Source organism: Mya arenaria, chromosome 2, assembly GCF_026914265.1.
Source record: "Mya arenaria isolate MELC-2E11 chromosome 2, ASM2691426v1".
Lineage (NCBI taxonomy): Eukaryota > Metazoa > Mollusca > Bivalvia > Myida > Myidae > Mya > Mya arenaria.
The window spans coordinates 48,452,591-48,469,767 of NC_069123.1; the positions used below are offsets into that span (position 1 = coordinate 48,452,591).

Below are 17,177 nucleotides of genomic sequence, written 5' to 3' on the forward strand. Positions count from 1 at the left end.
CGCGTTTCCCGTGATGTCGCGCGCAGCTGGTTGAAGTGGTCGTCATAAGTTATCAGTTCATATCTAAGACCTAAGCGAAAGTGCGTATATCCTAATTGGCTTCATGTACATTGCCAAAGTTTCCGGTAGTAAATATTGACTGTAAAAGTTTGCACAATAAAAGCGATTCGTAGCGACGAATCACATGGTTCATTTAATTTATTTTTATTTAATGTACACAATGCAATATAGAACTTTGCAATGATGGCTGATATATGTGCCTTTTGATTTCGAGTATGCATTTGACCTTCGTTTACTTTGGCTTTAGTATAATCTTCCTAGTGTCATTTGCGGTAAGTGTTTAAGACGATTTTGAGCCTTCGGAGTAATTAAGTGAGACTTGAAATGACAGATTTAAAATTAAGTGTAATGTCAATTTTAAGGTGAAACGGCGAAACAGTGTAATTCCGTGTTTTGGTTCAGTGTGAAAAAAGAAATAATGAGTTATCAACAAGTATATACTCCTATTACCTATATTCATTATTTCAGAACGGACTAACATGTGGATCATTCCAATGTGTCGGTAAGCTGAACGTTTTGGCAAAATTTAACACAAACTGTGTTCAATTTCAATGCTATACATGTATATAATAGTAAAGTAACGTTGAAAATTGTTTTGAATTTGTCTTCAAAAGTTTTCACTAACCATTCACAGAGAAGCGTAAGGCAAGCGAACCATATTGCTGTACAATGGATGACGCCAACGTGCCGTGTTGTTGTAGCCAAGTTGGAGACGTGCTGGATGTTCGTTGTCCCGAAAGCGGACTGACCACGCCCCGACCAAGCAGTGGGGTGAACCGTCCACAACCCGCCCTCCCCATAGCAGGTATATAAGGGCTACCATGAGTAGATGCCAAGCATGCTTTGTTTTGTAACTGGACTGGGGACAGGCTCCAGATCCGCTGTAACTATGTCGGACATGACCGTGGGGAGAACCGTTCAAAACCCGCCCTCGCTGTAGCAGGTATGTAAGGGCTACCATGAGTAGTCGCCAAGCATGGCCGGTGTTGTTGTAACCGGATTTTGGTGACATGCTCTATATCCGCTGTCTAGATAGCGAACATGCATGACAGTGGGGCGAACCGCCCACAACCCGCCCTCGCTATAGCAGGTATTTATAGATTAATCGCCGAGTATGCTTTGATGTGGTAGCCGGATTTTTGGGTATGTGATTGGGGATCAGTCCCCATACACGCGCATGCACAGGGGCTCAGGCCAAGCATGCACATACCGCTCTCTCGATCTGTAGCTGGTATAGGTACCTCATGTATTAATTAGATAATAATATTGCGCAAATACATTAACTGCGCAGTTATCCTTTTTAAACATCCACTGTCAGGCGCGTAGCTGACTGTAGGCAAATACGCAGTTGCGTAATGAAATTTTGACAGGTCGAAGTTTTTGTCACACCAAAAACCGGCCCCGAATTTGAAATAAAAAACAAAGGGGGTGGGGGGATGGCTTAACCCCTCCCACACCTACCCCCAAGGCATCGATCAGCGCAACCAAAATTGGCCATAGCTACGCGCCTTACTTCATTAATATGCATTTGAACGGATTGACTGGTTGATGAATGCGTTGTTTTCCATTTCAGTTCTCCTCACATTTCGACTAGCCACACTGTGTCTGGAATGATCACTATGTTTGACATATATTATTTATCAATTGTACAGACGTTTTGTTTTTCATAAAACTAAATTCACAAGTATTTTGTTTTCTTAACAATTAAGTGCTGTTCAGTCTGTTTCCTTTTCAGTGAGGTTTATTGTAACTTGAAGAGATATTAATTCAATCATTTACTATATATAGTAAGCTAAGTCATCCTCCTCTGTTTGTGTTTGAAAAGTTTTCGAATGTTGTAAACAGCAATGTAATACTACATTTACTATATTGACCAAAGATAGGTAGAACGAAATCAGTCTAAGGCGAACGTACTATGGATGACGGGAAAAACAAACACGTACGTAGATTGAATGAAAAAAGGCATTTATTCAAATGCCATAAAAGGGTTATAAAATTATTTTATGGTTGTAACGTTTTTTACCAAGAGATCATATCTGATCCTTAGTTTTTAAGAGCAAAATGGCTAGAACGGGGAACGAATGCTACGTTGAATAAAGCAGCAAATCCGAGTACACGAACGGTAAAATATTGTATTTGTTACCTTTACATTCATCAACAAAGTAATCAGCACTGGAAACTATAGTGATATGTATGATAGGAAGGAATGAGAAAATAATGATTTAAATAACTCTTATCACAATTTTACAAATATTAATGTTTTTCAACGTGACTAAAAACGTTGAAGTGGTTACAATAACTTAATTGTTTAAGGAAAATGTCTACTTTATGTGAATAAAAAGTTCGATGAAAAATAACATATACAACGCTGTTTTCGTAACAATGAAAACACATGATCCCAGTCAAAAAACATACCAAGCAACACTTTCATGTTCATCTACCCAATAATATTAAAACCCCGCAATGGAGTACTTATTTTAAAACACATAGTAGTATTAGGTTTTAGCAAAAAACTCTGCAGGCACTATTTAAAACGTAATCATAATTAATCCAGTACTACCGGACCCAACTGACGAACACTCTTGGAATCGCTACTGCGTATTAATTAGATTGATGGTTCCATTGCAAGATCAGACATTTCATCCATCTAAGTCCTGAAAGAGCACGTTTACGCTAGGGCATGACCTCACGAGGAAGTAAAGCCTTCACGCATTGGAGGCAGTCCTGGTACCCCTCTCCAGCCGCGTCACCGTGGATGTCGAGTCCGCGCCGATCTGTGCGCCATTTTGCGCCGGAGGCGGGTGCCCAGTATGCAGATCCATGCTCAGTGCATGAAGTTCTTTGCCAGTGGACACATTCTGGTGACCGATGCGGTTGTTTCTTGGAACCCTGTGGTATCAGTGAAAAACTTTTATTGAGTTAGTACAAAGTACGACCTAAAACCATTTAATTTAGACACCAAACGGTAAACTGGATAAGTATAAGTATAAGAATTTATTACCCACGCCTCTTGATGCAGTAGTAGCAGGTTGCTGCCGCCACCCAGATGAGCAGTAAACATGGGATGATGGCCCCTATCAGACTGGCTGGAAATGTATGTAGTAAAACGAATAAAGCATGTTGTCAAGTATAGTGTCGGTAAATGCAATTTATGATCAAATATGCAAACCGAAATTAAGAAAAAAAAAACAGTGAAAAAAGCCAACGTCCGTTGACAAAGGTGCATTAATAAATTATTTTTTTGACCAGAGTGATGGGACTTTCTACACGAATGCATATTATGATATTGTAAAGGTGAGTACCAAGTTAAATGTGAATGTCCAAAAAACGTACATTTTTCAAGTTTACCTACGACACCAACGACCAAAACGACGACGGATATGCAAATACTTTAAATTTAAAAGCTGCACTCTAACAAATTGACATGAATGTTAGTGTTTGTCTCAGAATCAGCTGAGTTTGGTATCAATGCCTTCAATTCAGTCAATTAAGATAACTCGACCAAGAGCAGGTCTCAATTCTTTGGGAAACCGACGAAAATTATTTTTTTCTTAAAGCGTTAGTAAAATTTTAAGCCAATAAATATCAATTTTCGAACATAAATATGAACTAGAACCACCTCAAAGCGACGAAACCAGGATTTTAATATGGGCAATAAGAACGTATAGCCATTTAATTCCTCTGGTTTAAAACTGCGAATAAATATTTTGTCAGCAATCTTGTATGACTGATTTCAGACATTTACGCAAAATTGGTTCATTCCATGTAAAAAATAGAAACATTTGTCAAAACCGTCAGTCCCTGCGAGTGCAGCTTCAATGTTTCAATAATTACAAAAGGGGAGTCAAAATATATGCAGAAATAATTAGATACGTATAAAAGGGTCTTTGTATCGCTCAGTGGTGGTTGGTGGGGATGTGGGGATAGGTGTTGTCGTTTCAACCGGCGTCACCCGGATGTGGATCACAGCCGTGGCGCTGTTACGCTCCGCTGTGTCTCGCTCGATGGCGTATAACTAAAAAAGACAAATCAGAAAAAAAATCAGATAAACTCGATATTATTTCAAATGATCAACAGCAATGCTTCAAATCGAGTGATTTGTCTAATTTTAATAGGCACTTGCATACAATCTTAGTAGAAAACACCCAATGAAACAGCAGCCGGATGTTATGAACAGACTAACAAGACTAAGCCACTTGTTTATTCCTTCTCCTTAATTACAAACCTTGAGCGTGATATTTCCCCTCCTCTTGATGAGGTCGGGTGACTTGAGGGCGATGAGTGGTGCGCCCCGAGAGGCTATTACACTGGGTATGGGCTCGAAGTCGTACGTCATGTCCCCGTCCTCTCCCCGCAAAACCAGCTCCAAGATACCACTAGAACCCTAAAAAAATTTTTTACTTTAAGTCTATCAACTATCGGTTATGACTCTTGAAGCATAGAACGGATAGGCATCACTAAAAGGTGGAAAAGTATTTTATCATATTTTAAATTGTTCGACTGACATTCGACCGTAATGTAATATCCTCATTAAATACTGCAACTTAATAAGATATTGTCTACTTAAAGACATATCATAATGATTCTATATAAGCTCACCTGATCCTTGTCCTCTATGAATATCTCGGTGTCGTTTTCGAACTGTATGGGGTAGTTCAGCTCGGCAGTGTTGTCTATGTACGCCCGGAAGCTGTCCGCGCTAATGGAGGGGGCGTTGTCGTTCTCGTCCGTCACAAACACGCTCAAGGCCGCCCTCGACTCCGTCAACCCGAACTGCGCATGCGCGGGCTGTTCAATCTCACGAACCTGCAGACCAGTTAGTTCAAGAATGCGACGGGACCATCGTTTAATCAATAGCTTAGATTAGAAAAAAACTTCTTAAACAAGTCTATAATCAAAACAATTTGTGACTGCTCATATTTTTTGTGTTTGTACACACAAATATCTGACAATATTTCCGACAGCGTATATTCTTCACCATCAATTTAATACTGTAACTAGTAGGTCAATTTTAACAAATACACGTACAAAAATTTCCATGTTGCAGACGCCACCGTGTTCCATGACGTCACCAAAATCCCTGTCAACGTCACCTGAAACTGTTATTTCCCCGCTTGTCTCGTTGATGGCAAAAAGAGACTGACATGGTGTCTCTAAAATAGCAATGGGAAATTTTTACATTTGTAAAGCAAGGTCCATTTTTGAAGATTACGTACTATATGTAATATTTTAATATGAAGATACTTATGGGTGTATGGGTGTGCAAATATGCCAAATGCTGATGTACCAACACAATCTTAATAGCATTACGACACCATATATTAGTTTGGTATCATTTAAAAGGATTTTGTGAGAAAAAAAAAGAATACCAATAATAATAATATCAGACAAGGTATTTTGGCCTTCAGACAGTATAAGATACGCCATTTACGTCCGATTCTAGAAAAAGGGCAAATATACGAATTTTAAAACCTGTTTAATGTTATTTCGGTCGTTTATTTTACTTAAAAGAATCAGTAAGCCGACACCTCTTAGAAATTTATTGAACTGTCATTTTATCAGTTTAAATTATTTTTTGTTAATTTTTAAACAATATCAATGGACTGAAGGGCCATATTTAAGTGATCAAGCTATGTGACGGAAACCTGTGAGTGGATCGGTATACAGATACATGTCCTCAATAAATATTCTTCAGGCCATTATAAATTTAAATTATTGAAAAAAAACATATACCGACCAGTACTGAAGGAGAACGCCACTTCGTTTGGGATCCCCCTGTCACCGTCAATGGCGCGGCAAGTGAAGAAATGCTTTCCCTATGAGACGAAAACATGCCATATATCAGTAAGAATGAAGCAGCTGCAACAAATAGCCGTTTGCTAGGTTAACCATACATATTTCCTTTCCCACGGTTGATCAATGTTTTTTAATGAACGAAACGGTAGAACATGCACATAACGGTTTGTCATACTGTAGCCCCTTAGCGTTAGCTTTAACAATGATGCTTGTATGAAAAAACTTTTGAGAGGAAGAGTACTTACCAGCGGTGAGTTTTCCTGCACGGTAACTACATATGGCGTCCCCTGTACTTCCGGTGGAGTGTCTTGAATGTCCAGTATCCGGATGGTCAATACTTCTGACGAGTTCAGCCCGTAACCGTCCTACAATTTACAGTAAAGTTAAACTATTGACAGCTTGTCATTAAATAATAAAGGTGGTCGTGATTATCATGACTATTATATTTATCTGGTTATACGCTGACTGGTCGCCATTTACACGGGAACGTTATCAGTGCTCGAGGAAGAGCCTTGGACTATTTTATTAAACTAAAGCATTTGATAAAATATTACTACATCACTATTTAGATACTTATGAACTCTATCTGTATAATGTAACTTTATGCAATTACCACTGCGATTATTTTGAACTGGTAGAACTGCATCTTCTCATAGTCCAGCGGAGCCTTCAGGAAGATTGACGCTGTTTTGGGATCCATGGAGAACGTGTTGGTGAATACGACCGCATCTTTGTCGGACTGCAGAACATTTCAAATGCTAGATAAATTTTTGTGTTATATTATATTATGACGACTTGATAAATGATATATAAAAGCATTATGCATGTGATCGTTAATATATATTAAATAATAAATTAACTAATATATACCATTATTATTATTATTATTTATTTGTTTGTTTGTTTGTTTGTTTGTTTATTTATTTATTTATTTGAACACTTACCTGTGTAATTGGCTGAAATACAGATAAAAACAGTTTTAAAACACGTCAAATTTGAGGATGATAATGTAGAAATAATTTAGAACAAGCAGGTGGGTTAATTGCTTTACTCTAAAATATTGAGTCCTGAAGGTCTACTAGAGGGGGTGCTTTTTCATGTAATTTTCAACAAATAATATTCCTGATGTCTTATATTTTAACTACGATTCGGACAGCTGTGTGAAGTTAGCTAAACATACAACATTGGACATTGGACATTCAAAATCGAATGTTGTGCTGGCACGACATTGGACATTGGACATTCAAAATCGAATGTTGTGCTGGCACGACATTGGACATTGGACATTCAAAAGTGAAAGTCGTGCTAGCACGACATTGGACATTGGACATTCAAAATCGAATGTTGTGCTGGCACGACATTGGACATTGGACATTCAAAAGTGAAAGTCGTGCAAGCACGACATTGGACATTGGACATTCAAAATCGAATGTTGTGCTGGCACGACATTGGACATTGGACATTCAAAATCGAATGTTGTGCTGGCACGACATTGGACATTGGACATTCAAAATCGAATGTTGTGCTGGCACAACATTGGACATTGGACATTCAAAAGTGAAAGTCGTGCAAGCACGACATTGGACATTCAAAATCGAATGTTGTGCTGGCACGACATTGGACATTCAAAATCGAATGTTGTGCTAGCACGACATTGGACATTGGACATTCAAAATCGAATGTTGTGCTGGCACGACATTGGACATTGGACATTCAAAATCGAATGTTGTGCTGGCACGACATTGGACATTCAAAATCGAATGTTGTGCTGGCACGACATTGGACATTGGACATTCAAAATCGAATGTTGTGCTGGCACGACATTGGACATTGGACATTCAAAATCGAATGTTGTGCTGGCACGACATTGAACATTGGACATTCAAAATCGAATGTTGTGCTGGCACGACATTGGACATTCAAAATCGAATGTTGTGCTGGCACGACATTGGACATTGGACATTCAAAAGTGAAAGTCGTGCTAGCACGACATTGGACATTGGACATTCAAAATCGAATGTTGTGCTGGCACGACATTGGACATTGGACATTCAAAAGTGAAAGTCGTGCTAGCACGACATTGGACATTGGACATTCATAATCGAATGTTGTGCTGGCACGACATTGGACATTGGACATTCAAAAGTGAAAGTCGTGCTGGCACGACATTGGACATTGGACATTCAAAAATGAAAGTCGTGTATCAACTTGCAGGAGTCACGATGCACAGAGAGACGCACTATTGTGTAGTACTTCAGTACTGCAGTACTCTCTGTGCATCGTGACTCCTGCAAGTTGATACACGACTTTCACTTTTGAATGTCCAATGTCCAATGTCGTGCCAGCACAACATTCGATTTTGAATGTCCAATGTCGTGCTAGCACGACTTTCACTTTTGAATGTCCAATGTCGTGCTAGCACGACTTTCACTTTTGAATGTCCAATGTCGTGCCAGCACAACATTCGATTTTGAATGTCCAATGTCCAATGTCGTGTCAACACAACATTCGATTTTGAATGTCAAATGTCGTGCTAGCACGACTTTCACTTTTGAATGTCCAATGTCCAATGTCGTGCCAGCACAACATTCGATTTTGAATGTCCAATGTCGTGCTAGCACGACTTTCACTTTTGAATGTCCAATGTCCAATGTCGTGCCAGCACAACATTCGATTTTGAATGTCCAATGTCGTGCTAGCACGACTTTCACTTTTGAATGTCCAATGTCCAATGTCGTGCCAGCACAACATTCGGTTTTGAATGTCCAATGTCCAATGTCGTGCCAGCACGACTTTCACTTTTGAATGTCCAATGTCCAATGTCGTGCCAGCAGAACATTCACTTTTGAATGTCCAATGTCCAATGTCGTGCCAGCACAACATTCGATTATGAATGTCCAATGTCCAATGTCGTGCTAGCACGACTTTCACTTTTGAATGTCCAATGTCCAATGTCGTGCCAGCACAACATTCGATTTTGAATGTCCAATGTCCAATGTCGTATGTTTAGCTAACTTCACACAGCTGATTCGGACTTCACTAGCAACTACCTGCATGGAGTAAGCGAGCTTGCCCCCGATGCCGGTGTCCGGGTCCCGGGCCTGAATGGACTCGTAAACCACTTGGTTCCACGCCTCGTTCTGGGAGGAAAATGGAGTTATACGCTTCATTACCATAAAATTAATGTTCACAGGATTTGGAAGATGTGAAAAATTACATGGAAATAATGTTATGTTAATAATCGATATAGTTAAAATGCCTGTATTTGTGTTTTAACACGACAATCACGGTTGCTCTGTTCCTTATCAATTATATCTCCGACACGGTTGTTGGTATAACTTACCTCTGGTATCTGCAGCCTGTATGGGAGGTTCTGGAAGACGGGGACCTCGTCGTTTACGTCCGAGATCACCAGGTCCACCAACACGTCGATCTGAAACACGCACGGACGGATGGACAAACGGGTCAGTCAGTGTTAGACAACGTCATGTGAATAGAGACGTTTGTAATTTAAAATTATTTTTATGTATGCCATAGGATGAAATTTGCAAATGGTTCATTCGTAAACGAAGCACCTTTATTTATTTCCAATTCAATTCGCTTATCAATTTAATCTCGTATTACTGGTAATATTTTGCTAAAAAACAGCCGTAAAAGGAAATAAATATAACGAATACATGTATGATCGTTAAAGTAATCAGAGAGAGCCGGAAGGTGGGTTACCTTGAAATTGAGTTCACTGTTGTCTTGGATGATGAAGTGGAGCTGCCTCCGGTCAGAGTTCTAGGGAAAAGAAACACACAGAGGATATACAGGGAAATCAATCATGATTCGTTGGTTTATGGCCAAGCATGTATGAATACTATCAATGCTCAAATAATAAGCGATAAAAGAAAGGGCATGTTATTCCTCTATGAAATTCGTCCATGATGCAGTTTACCAAACTCCATTTGTCCGCTCTCTAACTCATAAACGCATTTGTTATTTAATATTTAGCAAATATTCGTTACAATATTTATGAACATAACTTCTTGAAGGAGTTTGATCAACAGCAAAATCGCATATTAACATTGGAGTTCTGGCCCTTGCTTAATCAAAATTTAACCAAATTCTATTTGTTTGCTCTTGGGCATTTTCTATCCAATCTTTGCCCGACTAGGTTGCAATGCATATAAAGGGCATGATATCTCGACCAAGTATGGTAAACAGCCAGATCATTCTATGAGTAACGGCCCTTTATTTGTCAGCTCCCTGTGGCTGCTTTTTAACTTAAGCATTTCTAATTCAATTTGAGGCAAGTTTAGTTATAATAGTTATGGACATGATATCGCGTATATGTTCAATAAACAGCAATAGCGCATTATTATTAGTTATTGAGTTATGTCCATTGGATGGCGAAAAGTTGGCCAATACACCTTGTATTTTCCTTAATCAATAATTTCTTAGTCAATCTTAATAGCATTGTTTATACTTGGTAGATATGTTATAGCGCATGTCCGAGTGACCTGCAAGACTGCAATATTTACTTTGGAGTTAATGGCCTTCAATTTTGCAAACGTGTATGCTCATTTATGTCTACATATATAACAGTATATGCCTGAATATAATTCATCAATTTCAACAGAGAAACATAAAATACGTATATCAGTCCTACTTTTAATAAATAATTGTTTTATCGTTTTCCATTTCAAAAAGTGGGCTCTCAAAGCAAGCGACATATTCAAATCGCCTTATCCTAGTTATACGTACATAATCCCGGTCAAGAATCTTATCAAGAATAATATCAGCTGAAGCGTTCCCATTGGTTCGGATGGTCTGACGTATAGTCACGAGTGTCTTGGACTCTGCCTCGTATTCAGGGTAACCGATGATGACGTCATCACCGTCCTCATCCATTGCCTTTAACGTCCAAAGCACGGTTCCTGCAAATGTTACCACAGCATTATAAAAGTAGCGTTTACAAGAACTGTCATTGGGAGACCTGGAACATTGCTGTATACGGTGTAGATGTCAGAGATAGCCCTACAGTGAACGTCAGTGATAACTGAGCTAACATTGCTGTATACGGTGTAGATGTCAGAGATAGTCCTACAGTGAACGTCAGTGATAACTGAGCTAACATTGCTGTATATGGTGTAGATTTCAGAGATAGCCCTACAGTGAACGTCAGTGATAACTGAGCTAACATTGCTGTATACGGTGTAGATGTCAGAGATAGCCCTACAGTGAACGTCAGTGATAACTGAGCTAACATTGCTGTATACGGTGTAGATGTCAGAGATAGCCCTACAGTGAACGTCAGTGACAGCTGAGCTAACATTGCTGTATACGGTGCAGGTGTCAGAGATATCCCTACAGTGAACGTGAGTGATAACTGAGCTAGCATTGCCGTATACGGTGTAGATGTCAGAGATAGCCTTACAGTGAACGTCAGTGATAACTGAGCTAACATTGCCGTGTACGGTGTAGATGTCAGAGATAGCCCTACAGTAAACGTGAGTGATAACTGAGCTAACATTGCAGTATACAGTGATACGGTGTAGATGTCAGAGATAGCCTTACAGTGAACGTCAGTGATAACTGAGCTAACATTGCAGTATACGATGTAGGTGTCAGAGATAGCCCTACAGTGAACGTCAGTGATAACTGAGCTAACATTGCAGTATACGGTTTAGGTGTCAGATATAGCCCTACAGTGAACGTCAGTGATAACTGAGCTAACATTGCAGTATACGATGTAGATGTCAGAGATAGCCCTACGGTGAACGTCAGTGATAACTGAGCTAACATTGCTGTATACGGTGTATGTGTCAGAGATAGCCCTACGGTGAACGTCAGTGATAACTGAGCTAACATTGCTGTATACGGTGTAGATGTCAGAGATAGACTTACAGTGAACGTCAGTGATAACTGAGCTTACATTGCTGTATACGGTGTAGATGTCAGAGATAGCCCTACAGTGAACGTCAGTGATGACTGAGCTAACATTGCAGCATACGGTGTAAATGTCAGAGATAGCCGTACAGTGAACGTCAGTAATAACTGAGCCAACATTGCAGTATACGGTGTAGATGTCAGAGATAGCCGTACAGTGAACGTCAGTGATAACTGAGCTAACATTGCAGTATACGGTGTAGATGTCAGAGATAGACTTACAGTGAACGTTAGTGATAACTGAGCTTACATTGCTGTATACGGTGTAGATGTCAGTGATAGCCCTACAGTGAACGTCAGTGATGACTGAGCTAACATTGCTGTATACGATGTAGATGTCAGAGATAGCCCTACAGTGAACGTCAGTGATGACTGAGCTAACATTGCAGTATACGGTGTAGATGTCAGAGATAGCCCTACAGTGAACTAGCCCTACAGTGAACGTCAGTGATGACTGAGCTAACATTGCTGTATACGGTGTAGATGTCAGAGATAGCCCTACAGTGAACGTCAGTGATGACTGAGCTAACATTGCAGTATACGGTGTAGATGTCAGAGATAGCCCTACAGTGAACGTTAGTGATAACGGTAGGTGTCAGCTATAGCCTTACAGTGAACGTCAGTGATAGCTGAGCTAACATTGCAGTATACGGTGTAGATGTCAGAGATAGACTTACAGTGAACGTTAGTGATAACTGAGCTTACATTGCTGTATACGGTGTAGATGTCAGAGATAGCCCTACAGTGAACGTCAGTGATAACTGAGCTAACATTGAAGTATACGGTGTAGGTGTCAGAGATGGCCTTGCAGTGAACGTTAGTGATAACTGAGCTAACATTGAAGTATACGGTGTAGTTGTCAGAGATAGCCTTACAGTGAGCGTCAGTGATAACTGAGCTAACATTGAAGTATACGGTGTAGGTGTCAGAGACGGCCTTACAGTGAACGTCAGTGATAACTGAGCTAACATTGCAGTATACGGTGTAGGTGTCAGAGATGGCCTTACAGTGAACGTTAGTGATTACTGAGCGAACATTGAAGTATACGGTGTAGGTGTCAGAGATAGCCTTACAGTGAACGTCAATGATAACTAAGCTAACATTGCCGTATACGGTATAGATGTCAGAGATGGCCTTACAGTGAACGTTAGTGATAACTGAGCTAACATTGCAGTATACGATGTAGTTTTCAGAGATGGCCTTACAGTGAAAGTTAGTGACAGCTGAACTAACATTGCAGTATACGATGTAGGTGTCAGAGATAGCCCTACAGTGAACGTCAGTGATAACTGAGCTAACATTGCAGTATACGGTATAGATGTCAGATATAGCCCTACAGTGAACGTCAGTGATAACTGAGCTAACATTGAAGTATACGGTGTAGATGTCAGAGATGGCCTTACAGTGAACGTCAGTGATAACTGAGCTAACATTGAAGTATACGGTGTAGGTGTCAGAGATGGCCTTACAGTGAACGTCAGTGATAACTGAGCTAACATTGAAGTATACGGTGTAGGTGTCAGAGATGGCCTTACAGTGAACGTCAGTGATAACTGAGCTAACATTGCAGTATACGGTGTAGATGTCAGAGATGGCCTTACAGTGAACGTTAGGGATAGCTGAGCTAACATTGAAGTATACGGTGTAGGTGTTGGAGATAGCCTTACACGGAACGTAATTTAAGTGATAACTGAGCTAACATTTCATGTAACATGTAGTATATACCCGAACAAGCCTTACAGTGAACGTTAGAACTGTTTTGTTAAATTACATGGAGCGAATCAGATTTGATCAATTGAATTTACTCGTTCCCAAAATTCTCATTGCGCACATTTACCTTTTACACTAATATATCTTAGCCGTGAAGAAATATGTGTGTCTATTGCCAAATTCAAACAATGGCGATAGCAACAGAACTCTTATTGACGAACGCGTACCTATCTTGGTGTCCTCGCTGACGACGACAGCGGCGTCCGTGTTGTCGACGATCACCGGAGGATGTGGCTCACTTTCGCACTCACGGACTGCAATTAGACGGATGTCTGTTTTACAAATATAGACTTAAATTTTCTTTTTTTACATGGTCTTCATTAAGAAACCTTGCAATACCATATCAGATTAAACTAAGGTCATACCAAATTGTTTTTTATGTTTAGCGTCAACTCTAAGTATCTATCTAGCTATCCTAAAAAAACTTACCGCCGAAAAAGAAACGATTACTAAATGAGTGATATCCTATGTATAATATATACACATGCTGTTTATTTTTAGTCCATATTGAACCATTTTCAATTATTAAATAAATGTGTTGATAATGTGTGGCAACCACACAGAATGCATCGTATTCTGATATCAATTGCCAAGTATGCTAGTACATAGTGGTATGAAACATGTTGTTTGCACGTGTGTTCAGGCCCCAATTTCTCGAAACTTCTTAAGCTTAACAGACTTAAGTCGCTTATTTCAATTAGCCAAAATACATACTGAAAATGTTTATTAGTAAATGAAAAATGGTTTATTCTGATAATCATACAGATTATTCCTACATAATTTCTAAAAATTCTTGAAGAAGTAAATAGAACACATTTTATAGAATTATAAAAATAGTGTGATTAGCTTAATCCTGTTATAAGGGACTTAAGAAGTTTCGAGAAATTGGGGCCTGTTGTCGGAATTATAGTAAAAGGAAATTAAACATATGCGGCAGATCGCTGATCATATAAAAAAACTTTTTTTATCGGGAAGCCCGTTTGCGGACGCTTGGCAAAGAAATGATTTGGTATGGCTCATGCGATTTATTTTTTAACTGTATTTTTTTTTCTTAAATAATACTCCATTTAAATAGCATTCATAACTTTAAAAGTCAACCGTCATTTATAGCTGTCCACCAGTGAGCTGAACTGGTATAGTGTCAATTATTTTTATTTTTATCTAATTGAAAGGACATGTTGCTTTAATTAAATTGCTAAAGGTAATTTCCACTCGACCATCACGCATAATAAACACGACAAGATTGGTGAATTAATTTAAATCAAAGCGCGTGGATAAATTTACTCATAGCAACAGTTATCGGGATTAACTTGCACGTGAATAAAATCAATTTGTTTTGCATTCTCGTTACCTAGGTAACTGATTGAAATCCGTGAGTAGGCTTAATTGGTAAGAGTTAGTCAGTGGAAAAAGTATTACCTGTCAGGGAAGCTGATAGATGTTCATGTTATGAAGGACCTTTAATACATGAATGGCCACGGATACCAAGGTCTGGTCAGAAAAGTACAATATTTGCTATGTTTATAAGAAAAACTCTGCGGTTTTTTTTTTGTCACTGCGATCAATCAAATAAGAATATTTGTCGAAATACGAATATGTTTAGTTTAAAAAAAACGCAATAAAAAAGTCGCAATATTCTCCCGATATCCTGAGCTATACTCATTTAATCAAATACTGTGATGGAAAATGATGAGCATGATCACTATTACTTTATTTTTGTCACCATAGCAACAGGTTAGATTGTATTTTATTTCTGGGAAAGTTCCTCATTTATAAAGGCTGGTTCGACTGACTAATGCAGATTCCGTGTCAGATATTTTCTTGTGGGAAAACAAGATGACGTGAAAGAGTTAAACATGTTGTTGCGAATACAAACCAAGACATAGTTTGACATTTGGTTTATTGTCGATGTTAAAGGAATGTATGAACGAGACTTTCAGTACAAATTACATCTTTAAATATATGAATATGAAAATAGTCCGTCCAAACTTATCATTGCCGTGTTTATCGACCAGTATTTTGACTGTTTGTTGTTTTAGACGATTGTCCAGACGGAAAAGACTACGATAATTTTATCACTAAAACAAAATCAAAAACAAATTGGCACCGTAAACTGGTGTCTAACATGTTCACCCGCATATGCGGTTAACCAAGTAACTCAACCAGAATTAGCAGAAAAGTATACAGTAAAAAACACACACCCTCAAATCAAAAACGCTTGACTGTGGATACAGTTGATGAACACGGAAGCTTAAGTGGGTATTTTCCGAAATAATTTTGACAAATGTCTTTAAGTTTTAAAAATACTTCAATGCTCATGTAAACATTACGTATTATGTATGAAATATTCACCACAAACACATTTACTTTGCAGCAAACATATAAAGCACAAACTATAGCGCAAATATTGTCATTTTGAACGTTATAACTTTTTTGAACACTTACAGAACAGGAGCAGCAAAACCCACAGCAGCGGGAGTTCCATCGTCAGAATGTCCACGCTGAAGGTCACATGGCTGTCAAAAGAGGTCACATGGCTGTCAAAATTCAAAAACTTTGTCGAGCGAAGTACGTTCTATGTGAAATGTGTAAACCGTTTATGTCACAGGCTAAGAAAGGCATTAATGCCAGTCCGGGGATAGAACGCCCCCCATAAGTATGAATGTGCGAGTCAGAACCGTAACACTATCAAGAGGAGTGTTTCTAAATTCCATCAAACTCAAAAAGATTCCGTTACACTAGCTTTTCTTTCAATAAAATAAGGTTACGAGATTTCTATCACGACATCTAGAACTTCAGAAATACTCGTACTATATATTGCAGTGAAACATAAGGAAGAAATTGTATAACTATTCAAATAGTGAACGTACTTGCATTATAACGTATACAGTCGAAATTTGGAACTCATGAACATTAAATTATATCCGCTCATATTTTGCCGTTAGGATCCAGAGGCGCGCGCGTGGATGTCGTCTGCCGTTTGTCAATGGTTGGTTAAAACCGATCGATAGAGAAATGGGGAAACAGGTGTCTACTAGTTTCTTATTAGAAAGATACTTGCTGCTAATTCACCTTTGTTAAAACATCACTGTGTATCAGTAAAGACAGGGTTGAAAAATGTTATTTCTCATATCGAAATAATGCCAGGTATGTTTATACCGGTGTATGAAATTATTTCGTTTTCACAAAAAAAACGTTACCAGTAACGGTTTTATATCACTATACGGTGGTTACCAGGCCGAACAGTTGGTTTCCACCGGATTATCAAAAGCAAAACACCAGGGGCCAGGATGACGAACACTCTCAAGTCCAAGTCTAGACTCAGACTCAGAAAAGCATTTTTATAAAGATACAAAAAATCAAATTTATTCCATTTTTTTTTACAAAAAATGTATTTTAAATCAAAATACTTTTTTTGTAAAAAAAATGGAATAAATTTGATTTTTTGTTCCTTTATAAAAATGCTTTTCTAATATTAAAAATTTTTATATTAGAAAAGCATTTTTATAAAGGAACAAAAAATCAAATTTATTCCATTTTTTTTACAAAAAAATGTATCTTAATACTATTTAACATTCAAATACTAATATATTTCAGCAAACTTTGCCATCAGTGCT

General features: G+C 38.6%; 3 protein-coding genes across 3 annotated transcripts; 1 reads left to right on the forward strand and 2 right to left on the reverse strand.

Moving 5' to 3' along the window:
* Positions 1-108: 108 nt before the first annotated feature.
* Positions 109-1,744, forward strand: LOC128209935 (uncharacterized). The gene is made up of 4 exons (XM_052914212.1): positions 109-332; positions 529-562; positions 695-865; positions 1,634-1,744. Exons 1-4 carry the CDS (start codon positions 255-257, stop codon positions 1,672-1,674), a joined length of 324 nt encoding a protein of 107 aa, XP_052770172.1. The 5' UTR covers positions 109-254; the 3' UTR covers positions 1,675-1,744.
* A 428-nt stretch (positions 1,745-2,172) lies between these two features.
* On the reverse strand, positions 2,173-6,592 carry LOC128209919 (cadherin-related family member 1-like). The gene is made up of 9 exons (XM_052914189.1): positions 6,470-6,592; positions 6,102-6,221; positions 5,798-5,876; positions 5,089-5,213; positions 4,660-4,866; positions 4,286-4,444; positions 3,934-4,075; positions 3,062-3,146; positions 2,173-2,949 (listed from the first exon to the last, which is right to left on the reverse strand). Exons 1-9 carry the CDS (start codon positions 6,554-6,556, stop codon positions 2,766-2,768), a joined length of 1,188 nt encoding a protein of 395 aa, XP_052770149.1. The 5' UTR covers positions 6,557-6,592; the 3' UTR covers positions 2,173-2,765.
* Positions 6,593-8,039: 1,447 nt separating this feature from the next.
* LOC128215362 (cadherin-related family member 1-like) lies at positions 8,040-16,594 on the reverse strand. The gene is made up of 7 exons (XM_052922055.1): positions 16,006-16,594; positions 13,728-13,814; positions 10,606-10,778; positions 9,580-9,639; positions 9,200-9,289; positions 8,907-8,996; positions 8,040-8,144 (listed from the first exon to the last, which is right to left on the reverse strand). The coding sequence occupies exons 1-7, from the start codon at positions 16,043-16,045 to the stop codon at positions 8,040-8,042; spliced, it is 645 nt and encodes a 214-aa protein (XP_052778015.1). The 5' UTR covers positions 16,046-16,594.
* Positions 16,595-17,177: the final 583 nt, after the last annotated feature.